This window comes from Gymnoscopelus microlampas (genome assembly GCF_963454915.1).
Source record: "Gymnoscopelus microlampas genome assembly, chromosome: 15".
In the NCBI taxonomy this organism is placed as follows: Eukaryota; Metazoa; Chordata; class Actinopteri; order Myctophiformes; family Myctophidae; genus Gymnoscopelus; species Gymnoscopelus microlampas.
This window is the reverse complement of record NC_139952.1, coordinates 33,204,009-33,216,304: the sequence shown is the minus strand read 5'-3', so window position 1 is coordinate 33,216,304 and position 12,296 is coordinate 33,204,009. Positions and strand designations below refer to the sequence as shown.

Sequence of the window (12,296 nt, the reverse complement as noted above, 5' to 3'; positions counted from 1 at the left end):
AACTAAGGCTGCAACAAAGAATTGATTAATCGATTACTAAATTATTTTTTTCCCCAAAAACATAGATCTACTTGATTGGCAGTGAACGGTTGTATTTGCATTAACGTAGATCTACGGCATTGGCAGGGAAGGTTTTTCTAATATTTTTATCATTTTGGACAAAATAGCCAATTTTACGTCGAGGTGCCCAGATGTCCCTTGTGCCCACCTATCCTATATCCATTTAAAAGAGTACTGTTACCCTTTAGCCTAAAACATTTTTTTAATCGAATCAAGCTGCCAGAAGAAGATAAAAGGTACCATAAGGTGCCTTTTATTTATTTTGATATGTATTTTATGGGTAGTAGCTTAATCAGCAGCTGAGCAAAATTGTATAACATGTACTTTTTAATGAATTATTCATCTGTATTGTCTTTATTGTTAGATAGAACATGCCTAAAACAACCTAAACGTATAAGGTAATTGCTAAATAAGTGCGATAATCCGATTAATCGATTAAACATTAAAATAATCGACAGATTCTTCGATTATGGAATTAATCGTTAGTTGCAGCCTTAAAGTGAACACAGACAACATTTAAAAGAGTGGACAAAATGCCCTGCCCTGCTAAAGTTCAACAGAATTTAACAGAGACCGTATTCTGTCTGCAAAACATTTTAATAAAGCGAGACATGGGGATATATTAAGACATGCATCTGGCACATGTTTACATATACATGGTATACAATAAAAAATCAGTACTGATGCAAACACTTGAACTGATGTGTGAACGATGAGATTAGTTCAATCTTGTAGAGCATGTAAATCCAAACAATTTTGTATTCCTTTCCAACAAGAGCATGTAAATCCAAACAATTTTGTATTCCTTTCCAACAAAACTCTCCAATTTGGCATTTCCAAATGCCAACTGCAATGAGAAAAATGTCAATCAAGTTGACAAATTAAATGAGGCAGGGGAGAAGGGTTGTGTGCAGGTCACTAGGTAGCCCTGAATTGACCCATCGGTTTCACACTTGCAGATGTTTCAATATATGTTTTCTACGTGAACCGTGTAGTCCTGATGAAACGTGAACATGTATTCCTTCATTGGGGTATACAGGGTTAAAAAAGAGGGGTTTCTTAACCACGTAAGCCCTATATATTTCTTTCTCACAATGCGTTGCATCATGTTGTCACAATTTGGGAATAAAAAGAAAATGTTACTTTGTTGAAAATGTGCCCAAAATAGGGATGGCAGGCTTAATGTGGTTAACATTTTTTATTATTATTGCAAATCAATATAAAACATATCAGACAGAACAAATCAATATTCATTATACCGATAGGCAACCTTACTTATTACAGGGTCCCCACAGTCATGAAATTCCTGGAAATATTTTGAAATTAAAAAAAAAAAATCCAGTACTGGAAAAGGTTTGGAATTGATCAAACTTCATCAAAGGTCCTGGAATTTATCAAGGGTCCTGGAAAAATATTTGGCTATGCATTGTTTTTGGCTATTGATTTTTTTTAATACAAAACCTTTTCATAAAGATGTGTAACATTACACGAAATATGTAACATAAGTAGTTTTTCGCCGAACAGGCTGTGTAACACCCCATCCGCACTGCCAGCGATGCGACGCGAGCGGGCGATGAAATCTCATTAAAATACATGTTTTTGAATGAGACCGTCCTGACCTACCGCAAGCGACAACGAACCGTGCAACGACGTCGTCCACCCCTCCTATTTTCACTCGCAGGCTCTATTTGAGCGAGGTTTCGCGGCTGTGCCCCACCCCCAAACACTTTTTATTGTTTTTTATTTATTTATTTTGCTACACTGCCTATCTTTGGGCATTGTACATAGGAGTAAGAGACACATTATTGCGCTGAATGATTGTTATATAGGCCTGGAAATTGGGCTAAATATTCTGGAAAAGTTTTGGAAAAGTTTTGGAAATTCATTGCTAAAAATGTGTGGGGACCCTGTTATTAGTCAATGTAGGTCTTATGTTCATCAAGCATCTACAGGAAGTCCAGGTTTTTTCCTTTGAATGTGATTACAAATGTGTGTGAGAGAGAGAGAGAGAGAGAGAGAGAGAGAGAGAGAGAGATTTACAGGAATTATACTATATATTATACCAGGGGTAGGCAATTGAGATAAGCCTAGGGCCAATATCACTCCCAGACATTCCATCGCGGGCCGGGCCTCCCCGCGAACATGCACGCGAAGCGCGCGGGCGCAAAATTTTTCGGGTCTAATTCGGGTCTAACTCGGTCTAATTCGGGTCTAATTTGGGTCTAATTCGGTTCTGTTTGACCAATATAAATCAACATTTTTTCCGGTTTAAATATCAGCACAGGCGATTTTTCTGGTGATTTTTTTTTTTTCTCCATTTTCCTCTAATCTAGCTATAAAATGTTATAAATCCTTTAAAATGCATCGTGTTTATGAGTGCATGATTTCAAAAGTGGGTTCAGGTTCTATGAAATAAGTATTTATAATTATTTTAACATTAATTTTTAATACTTTTTTTGTAACACTTTTCAGTAAATCATTCATACTGTATCTTTCTGTATTTGGATATAATAGATATAATAGCAGCCTATATGTGAGACTATCGGTCTGATACTGTATAAAAATAAAATCCCTCCCCCCCAAAAAAAAAAAAAAAAAAATTATTTAAAAATTAATTCTCAAAATTATCTCACGGGCCAGATATTATTTCTGGGGGGCCAATTTCGGCCCGCGGGCCGCCTATTGCCGACCCCTGTATTATACTGTACACATGTACAAATGTACATAGAGATCTATTGTCCATAAAGCATATTGACTTACTGTACAAGCAAACTCTACTCACATACACAGCTGACCCCCCCCCCCCCCCCAAATCCATAAGGTCAAGACAGGTCTGGCCAGGAATGAAAAAACAATGTTTACCTAGAGAGAGAAGACACCTTAGCCAGCCAGTCAATAACGTACAGCTGACAACTTACATAGCCCCCCCCCCCCACCACAATAGTCTATCGAACCCTCCACCTTTAGACAGCCAAAGACCTCTTGGGTAGACTCATCATGTCCGCTAGTATCTGAGAACTGTACGCTGTCCATGCCGGAACCTAAGGAAAGACAGAGAGAGAGAGAGAAAGACAGAGAGAGAGAGAGAGAGAGAGAAAAAGAGAGAGAAGGCCCTTCAGCAGAGAAAGAGAAGGCCCTTGAGTAGAGAGAGAGAAGGCCCTTCAGTAGAGAGAGAGAAGGTCCTTGAGCCATCAGCACACAGAGAGATAGAGAGATGGGCCAGCAGTGGTGGAAAGTACATTTACTTAAGTACTGTACTTAAGTAAAATGTTGAGGTATTTGTACTTTACTTGAGTATTTCCAATTTCCAATACTTCTACTCCACTCCATCTCAGAGGCAAATATTGTACTTTTACTCCACTACAATTATTTGAAAACTTAGTAGTTACTTTTCAGATATAAATTATTATATTATAAAACACACATTAACCACTTTAGCCCTATTTTATACCTAGGCTATTTGAAAATAGCCGATCTACAAGCTCACAACGCGTCGCATCGCGACGCGTCGCATCGCGACGCGTTGTGAGCTTGTAGATCTGCTATTTTCAAACATTTTAGTACTTTTACTTTTGGTACTTCAAGTACATTGTGATACCAATTCTTTTGTACTTTTGTACTTTTTTAAAGTACATTTTGAATTCTGGACTTTTACTTGTACCAGAGTACTTCTACATTGGAGAATTGATACTTTTACTTAAGTCAAACATTTGAGTACTTTTTCCACCACTGCCTTCAGAGAGATAGAGAGATGGGCCAGAGAGGGGTATGTGAAGACTGAAATGCAAAGGGATAAAAGCCATTGCGAGGAGGCCGACGGGGAGGGAGGAGAAATGGTGAGAGCTAGGTTAGGTGTGGGATATAGATCGAAAGGAGAGCGATGGAAGAGTGATAAAAACAAAGTTGAGCGAGTGAAAGAGAAAATGGTAAGAAAAAGTAAATGAAATAAAGCAGTTTGGATTAAGCGATCACAAAGGGGAAGAGAGATATAAGGATGAAGGGAGAGAGGGGGAAGATAAAGCAGACAGGCTCAGTGGTGGGCGAGCATCCTCGGCTTAAACAGAAGGAGAATGTATTGAAAGAAAACAAATCATACGATAGCCTAAGGCCGTACGTTGGTCTCTGCAGAATACATCTGAAGCCAGTACACACAAACAAGCACACACACACACACACACACACACACACACACACACACACACACACACACACACACACACACACACACACACACACACACACACACACACACACACACACACAAACACAAACCCTGCTGGCCTTCACTCTCACCTGGTCTACACAGACAGACATGCTCGGCCTTGAAATTCTGTCCTGCGTTTGTTGTGTTTTGTGTTCCCTACAGTGGTGTTATCCTGTTTGGATCAAAGGAAATAGTCTTCCTGTCTGGAGAATCAAACTCAGATGATACTGTATACATACACAATAAAGGCCTGATTATGCTGCGTACGCGTACATACACTGTACACTGTAATTCTCTTCATACTACAATATATAGCTGTCTCGCAGTTGCAGATATTTCCACTTCTGCCTGCCCTGCACTCATTTTCATCTCTTCCCAGAGTAACAGGGATTTATTTCCAAGAATTTAAGCACATTGGGTTGTCTTTATAGGCTTTTAATGACGACTTATAAAGATGCGGATACTAGCGATGGATCTCTTCCCTAGGACCCCAATGGAAACAAGACCGCAAGGACTTTTTTGGTGTTATAATTTTAGACTAAGTGTTTGACTGTACTCGTGCTGTTTTACATTTCTGTCTAATAAAATATTCAATCAATCAATCAATTCACACAGCCTCTTCTGAAACAGAGCGACCATGTATCTATTCTAGCACTTGAAGTCTGTATCGTGCATGAAGTAACTCTGATATTTTCATTGAAGAGATTTGGTGTGGAGGGAAAAAAGGAGGGGGACAACTTAAGTACAGACCCCTAGTTAGAACCCCAGTCAATGAGGTATAGTATAGGCCAGGGTTTAAATGGTTAATTTCAAGACATGCATTGCATTAAGTATACATTGTGATAGAGAATGTGTTGCTGGGGATCGCCGGTTTGTATAATTCTTCTTGCTTATCAGGAAGGCTGCATATCTCACAATACAGTTTTAATATAAAATATTGAGCCTTGACTTCATGGTCAAGGCTCAGAGGTTACTTTACTCTTATAATAGGCCATAACAGAGTCCAAACCTTTTGACATGGAAGGGCACACATTGAAACATAACGTGGGTGGTGGTGGTTGACTGCGTGGCAGAAAATACATTTGGACATCGATTATTGTCTCCGCCAGGCCGAAGTAATGGCCGAGACTATGTTTTGCACACCGTCCGTCCGTCCGTCTGTCTGTCCGTCCGTGAAACTACTTTATCACAGAACAATGTTCCTCTGAGTTATTCTGAAATGTTGAGACAAAAAGTAAAAATGCCAGAGCAGAACCTCTGCCCCAAATTCTTCACATGGGCCTGTTATAGCGCCACCAGGAGGACGATTTTTGCAGAACACATTTTTTGACAGCACTCCTACAGTTAAGGAACAAATGCCACCCTTTTAACAATTGCCCTATTATAGCGCCACCAGGAGGCAGATTTTTGCAAAACATATTTTTTTATATTACTCCCACACATTTTGTCCAAACATCACGCAAATCGGTACACATTATCTCTATAGTCATGTGATCAAGGCGGATCCGTCCGATTTTTCATATTCCATCTTGATGGGCGAATTCCGAACATTGCTGACCCACAATAACCTACCTGACCTGGCAGAGACCTGTGCCCGAGGAGCACTTTTTCTAGTTTACACAAGTAGCAAGTTGGTGTTCAATTATAATGACAATGCAGAGTATTGCATTCAAATAAAACAGAACACAATAGTTACCCACTCTCTAGATTCACATGGACATATTTGGCCGCAGGGCCCAGCTGTACGCTGTCTTTTACTCTGCCTTCACTTGGAGCACAGGTCCCTTGTGTTTACCAAGTTACGACTTTTTGACATGGGGGGGTCAAAGGGCAGAATGTAACGTGGGTGGTGAACTGTGGACCAGAACATGTACTGTAGTATAAGTTTCTTTTTCTTACATCATCGTCATGGTATTTACTGATATAGGTTGTAATAGACCAGTGGTTCCCAACCGTTTCTGAATCAGGGCCCATGCTTAAAAATCTTGAAAATGTTTGTGGCCCACCCGTCAGACGGGTGGGCCATGCGCATTTTCAGATCATATTTATTTTAAGGATCAATGAAAACTAATTTTTCAAGTTTTGAAATAACAAATACCATGACATATATATATTTTTTGTCATTTTCTTTATGTTAATGTTCTATAGGGCCCACTTGCAATAACCTCACGGCCCACCAGCGGGCCCCGGCCCACAGGTTGAGTATCACTGTAATAGACAACTCTTGACCTTTATTACACGGCTTGGTTGAATGCTCGATTCTGATTGGTCAGTCATCGGTCATTATTTCTCGATAATGACCGCTGAGCTCAATAACGGACCGCTGTGTAATCAGAGACTCAGAACACCTGCTCATATCAACCTCCGCTGCTTTGTTTTATGCTTTATCCAACATGACAGCCATGTAAACAAACAACCAATGTCATTTACAACTAAACGTTGCTCTCAAGAATGTTTTTGAAAACATTTGAAGTGAGAAATAGACGATGCAATGACCGAAAAGTGATTCTATTTGATCCACTGCACTTCCTTGTTTATCGTGGCTACGGGGGAAATACCAAAACGCTCGCCCCAAAACACAGTCGCCCCGGGGCAAATCCGGCGGTATTACAGGCAAATCGGCAGTATATAGAATGGGGGGCGAGTGTGTTTTGGGGCGAGTTTTTTTCTATTTTGTCATTTAAAGCCCTTCAGGGCGATTAACCACCTCGGCTGCGCCTCGGTGGTTAATCGCCCTGTCGGGCTTTAAATTTCAATAATGACTGCCTCCCCATGCATTATCCCTTGCATAATGAATGACAACGCGTCATCATATAATAATGAATTATCGTGTGACTCCCTGGTAAAACAAGACAGGCAAGCTGCAGCATCCCCGTGACTCTAGTCTTGTTTACCAGCTGAGTTTGTCCTGATGTGTCACACTGCGGATGCCAGGGTTGAGTGTCACCGTCAGCCACCCAGACATTTCTCTGTGGCTAAGAATAGTGTTGATGTGGACAGGGAGTCAGACACGTGACGGGGACAAACCGGTCCGGTCGCGTGCCGCGTTCTCTTTCGGAGATGTCAACTGCAGAATTCTGAACATTTTCCTGTCTGAGAATTCATCTGTTGACACCTTTTGTTGTCTGTACTCGATGTTTTTCATCGCCTGTCGCTGTTTTTAGTACCGTAGGTCTTGGCTTTGACATCGTTGTGTCGCTGAATGTTTTTCAAACTCTTGCCGAGGTTTGTCCCGCTGCTGTAGTTTTTTTTAACATCTGTATCTCATTCGTCTTGAGGTTTCTCTGTAGGTCCATTCTTAACATTTGCCAAAAAAAGATTGCATTTTTTGAAACAATGTGTACAAACAGCACCATACAATGGGTTACTTGCAAAAGTCCATAACTTGCTCAAACTCTTTAATGTGTTAATTCAAGGGTCTTCAACGTTTTCAGGCCAAGGACCCCCTAGCTGAGAGAGAGATGAAGCAGGGACCCCCTACTCTATATTGTATAAAATTGTGTTTCAGATTCAAGTTTTTTTTATTACTTAGTCTGCTCTTTTTTCCCTCTACACCTATAGCCTTTTAGCCAAAAATAGCCAATCTACAAGCTCTCAACGCCTCGCAGCGCGAGGCGTTGAGAGCTTGTAGATCTGCTATTTTTGGCTAAAAGTTCTCCTCAGAAAAGGGATGCTAAGGTTCAAGTGGTTAAGGTAAAAATATATATATCACACAAAGATTTGGCGGACCCCCTGTAGTAACTCTGAGGACCCCCTAGGGGTCCCGGACCCCCTGTTGAAGACCCCTGTGTTGATTAGCTTATCCTCAGAATGACATTTCAATGTTTACAAACAAGATAAACAAAATGCTTTGCCATGTTGTCAATATAACGGTGAGTAATTATTTGCTGATGTCATCTATGAAAAGGCTTTTATGACAGTGAATGAAGGCAAGGCCTCACTTCTTTATGGCATATATCAATGTCATCAGTACAAAGTTACACAATACTGTGTGTGGGAGATTGGACAGGATTCACATTTTATTGTTTGTACAGTCATGTGTAGACAGACCGTGTCATTGCAATACAGAAAATAAAAATAGAAGACTGCAAAGGAAAACAAGATGAGGTCTAATAAAAGGCAGGGCTTTCCTGTGCAATCTGTAGCCATCTATAGCAAGTTACTAGGTATGCACTTTGTAATATAACCTCAGTCTTGCACAATAGGGAGTTGGGGACATACACACTAGCCTCCAAGTACAGCTCCAGACTGGACATAGTCTGGAGGGATGGTGGATCTTAGATGAAAAGTTCTCAGACACACACAAGCACATACACACACAAAAACGGTGTGTTTTGAAATTTTAAAAATATTCAGGGATAGACTTCGTTGGCTTGCTGGCAGCATGCACAAGAAATCCGGTGTTGATCAATGTAGTGGTTTGCAAGATTAACCTCAGAGAATCATTTGTACTTTTTGCTGTCTGGGAATTCATTTGTTGCACGTTTGTTGTCTCTACCTGATGTTTTTCATCACCTGTCGCTGTTTTTAGTACTGCTGGTCTGGCTTTGACATCATTGTGGCGTGTTATGTCACGCCGTACAAATACAACATTAGAAACATAGGAAACACCCCTGAGGCAGAACTGTACATGTAGTACTGTAGGGCAATTACAGTGCAGTTCCACACCTCCTGACAATCCTGTCTGTTAGGCCACTGATTGTAATCCACATCACAACAGATATCTTTCCTTCATTAAGAAAGTAAAGATTCAGCTGAGAGCAATTTATCAATTCAGGAATCATAAAAAAAAAGGTTTCATAGAAATGTACTGAAAATATACTTGACAACTGGTTCAATCATTTTGCATGTAATGACTTATGCAACAAATGAATGCCCAAGACAGACAAATGTGGGAAACATCTGACAATTGTACATAATCATTTGCATGAATGTGTCAAACGCGTTTGTAATTTGATCAAAGGAATGAGAAATTGCTTTTATGATGTGCCCAAAAGACTAGTTGATGTGGAGGGTGATCAAGTAGTTCATCATTTCCATTTTGATCTGATACATTTACCAAAGCAACTTAGAAAAATGGAAAAAGAAAAAGAAAGAAAAAATAAGTCCCAATTAACTTGTCTCTTCATCATATCATGGCTTCATGATTGAAGTGTGTACAGTATGTTTAGTCGATAAAATCACTACATGAGCATGTGGTATCTTCCATCGAGATCTGCCTAGTCATGCAGTCCATTTCATGGAAAAGCTGGTTCCTGAATATCGTTGCAGGTAGTATCCCAGCAGTGGTGTAAAGTAACTAAGTACATTTACTCAAGTGCTGTACTTAAGTATGTTTATTTTTACTTTACTGAAGTATTTCCAATTGTCTGTACTTTTACTTCTACTCCACTACATCTCAGAGGCAAATATTGTACTTTTACTCCACTACAATTATTTGATTTTTTTTGTTACTAGTTTCTTTGTAGATACTGTATAAATTAATACATTATAAAACATACATTAACCACTTTAGCCCTATTTTATACATAGGCTATTTTCAAACATTTCAGTACTTTTACTTTTGGTACTTTAAGTACATTTTGAGACTTTTGTACTTTTACTCAAGTACATTTTGCACACCAGACTTTTACTTGTAACAGAGTACTTCTACATTGCAGTATTGATACTTTTACTTAAGTAGGCCTAAAACATTTGAGTACTTTTTCCACCACTGTATCCCAGCAACTAGGATGCAGCACTGCTCAGCTTAACCACTTGAACCCCAGCATCCCTATTCTGGGCAGATCGTTCTGCAGAAATAACCAAACTTTTCCGGTGTGTGACACCGGCATGCTACTAAGTATAATTCCGGATGTTGTGCCTTGAAGCTGTCATTTATCAATTCTTTGTCAAATGCCCTTTTCTGCAATCCACACAATCTTGCTCACCCAAAGCTTTAAAATCCCCCTTTAAAGGTTTGTCTCTTTCATCGACCTCCATCTCCTCACGGCCAAGATGTTTTGAACAGGTGAAATCAATGAGGGCTTATAGCTTTCCCCTGGATACACTATGTTGTTCTTTTCATGGAAGGACCCAAGTGTTTTTACACACTGCATGTCTAATGTTTTATGCACAAGCAGTACTGCACAAGCCAGCATCTTCCCAGAAAACATGGTGGATCTGCAATCAGCACCATGCAGCACAACTCAGCTTGCTGTAGTCTAAGTGCGAAACAGCCATTATGATACGACAGGAAGCATTGCATGGACGCATAATGACACATGAGCACAATCCACATTGGAGACATTTTACTGAATATTACAAAACGCGCTCTCCCCTGGTTTTTCTCCCTCTCCTCTCCCCTCCGGGTAATGTTCCATTGTGTCTAATCAATGGTGAAGCCATAGTAATTTGGTTTGATTGAAACCCCCTGTAGGATAAAAACAGAATCATTAGAGTGTGAAAAAGGGGCACAGATGAAAAAAAGACAACAGAACAGACGGCCATCGCCACAAAGTGCCTTTAATTCTGCATCCTGTGGGGGAAACGTCCACATGAAGTAGTTATGATGGTAATTGGTGGTTTGTTGATAATTGCATCATGGCTTTTTTCTCAGCATGTAAAAGCGTCATTTGCATGCATCATACATCGCCTTCAGATTGATGAATTAATAATGAAATTCAATGGTTCGTTTCTCTGTCTCTCACACGCACACACCTACGCATTCAAACGCACTCTGTCGCCTTTTCGTTGTCTCTCATTTTCTCTTCTCTTCCTCTCATTTTCCCTCTCTGTCTCTGTGTCTGTCTCTTTGCAGACGAATTTAACCCCGAAGTTCCCAAACTGGAGAAAAGTGTCAGTGGCAGCAGCCCGTCGCGTGACCGCCTTCTCCTCACTGTGGCGATGCTGCTCATGTCTGCTCTCCTGTTGTCCTAGCGACTGTCGCCGGGAATGACGCTTCCCGCATAGCTGGACCACCTTCGTCCAAAGGGCTTCATATCCAACGACCGTGAGTCTTCGATCTAGAAATGAGCGGGAACAAAGGAAACTACCGATCAGAAATACAAACTGAAACCCTATCAAATCAAAATCAACAAAAAACAAACACACATACACACACACACGAAAATTGGACTAACTTTACCCGAAAGCTCGAAAAAAGGAGGGGCCTTTTAGCAAACACACTTAACACTGACATTTATGGACACTTCCCAATGAATACCATCGCTTTTCATGTAGGTTTATGCACCACAACGTGAAGAGCCCCAACCACTGTTCAGAAAATACATCACACACACCATACAGCGCTGCTGTCGCCCCTGGCAGCCGAGAGGCAAGGCTGTCACACGCTCTGACAGCCCAAGTGGATTTATATAGTGATGGATGTTGGTCACACACCCTCACAGGTGCACGGATGTCACACTCTCTGGAGGAACGCGCAATGCATTGTCTTTAAATGGAGAGCCAAAAAGCTGTAGTAGCCGCAAGCTTTTGAGGAGCACAGCGGTCATAACTGGATTTGGCCTTTCTTCACCGTAGAGAACCCGGTGGATTGTAGGCCTTTAACCCACAGACATTCTACAACAAACTGGTGGATTAAACTCGACTTTGATCGGATGCAGTGAAGAGCGAGCTGGACTGTGACACTGACACTGTACTCTGCAGCAAGGCTCTTTCTTTTTGGGACATTATATTAGGTGGTCCTTGACATGAAGTGAGGCCATCGTACCCATTGATGACGAATGTTTTCACTTTAGTGTGAAGGAACCGATAATGGAGCCACACAGAGGTGTCTCTTGGTGGAAACAAAAGGGAACTTTTTGCGCAGATTTCCACAGGCCTTTTTAAGAATCCATTTCCTCTAGACATCTAAAAGTACTCCTGGCTTTGTGAGGTACAGACAAATAATGAGTGGCCTCTCGCCACTATTTCTGAGTCTTTTATTTCCTGCCTTCAGTCTGGCCAGCCTCCCCAGAAAGATACATAACCCAGGACTGGCAATTTGAAGGCACTTAGATGCGGTAGATATGTGTTTCGTGCTGACACGCCC

The 12,296-nt window shown here is 40.8% G+C and overlaps 1 protein-coding gene across 2 annotated transcripts in view; it reads left to right on the top strand.

Moving 5' to 3' along the window:
* LOC311062017 (ephrin-A3-like) overlaps nt 1-11,378 on the top strand; it is a 90,209-nt gene extending 78,831 nt beyond the window's left edge. For both annotated transcript variants that reach the window (XM_084080765.1, XM_084080764.1), the window contains one exon: nt 11,064-11,378. In XM_084080765.1, coding sequence (XP_083936891.1) covers nt 11,064-11,182 — 119 coding nt within the window. In that variant the 3' untranslated portion in view covers nt 11,183-11,378. The remainder of the gene's footprint in view (nt 1-11,063) is intronic.
* Nucleotides 11,379-12,296: the final 918 nt, after the last annotated feature.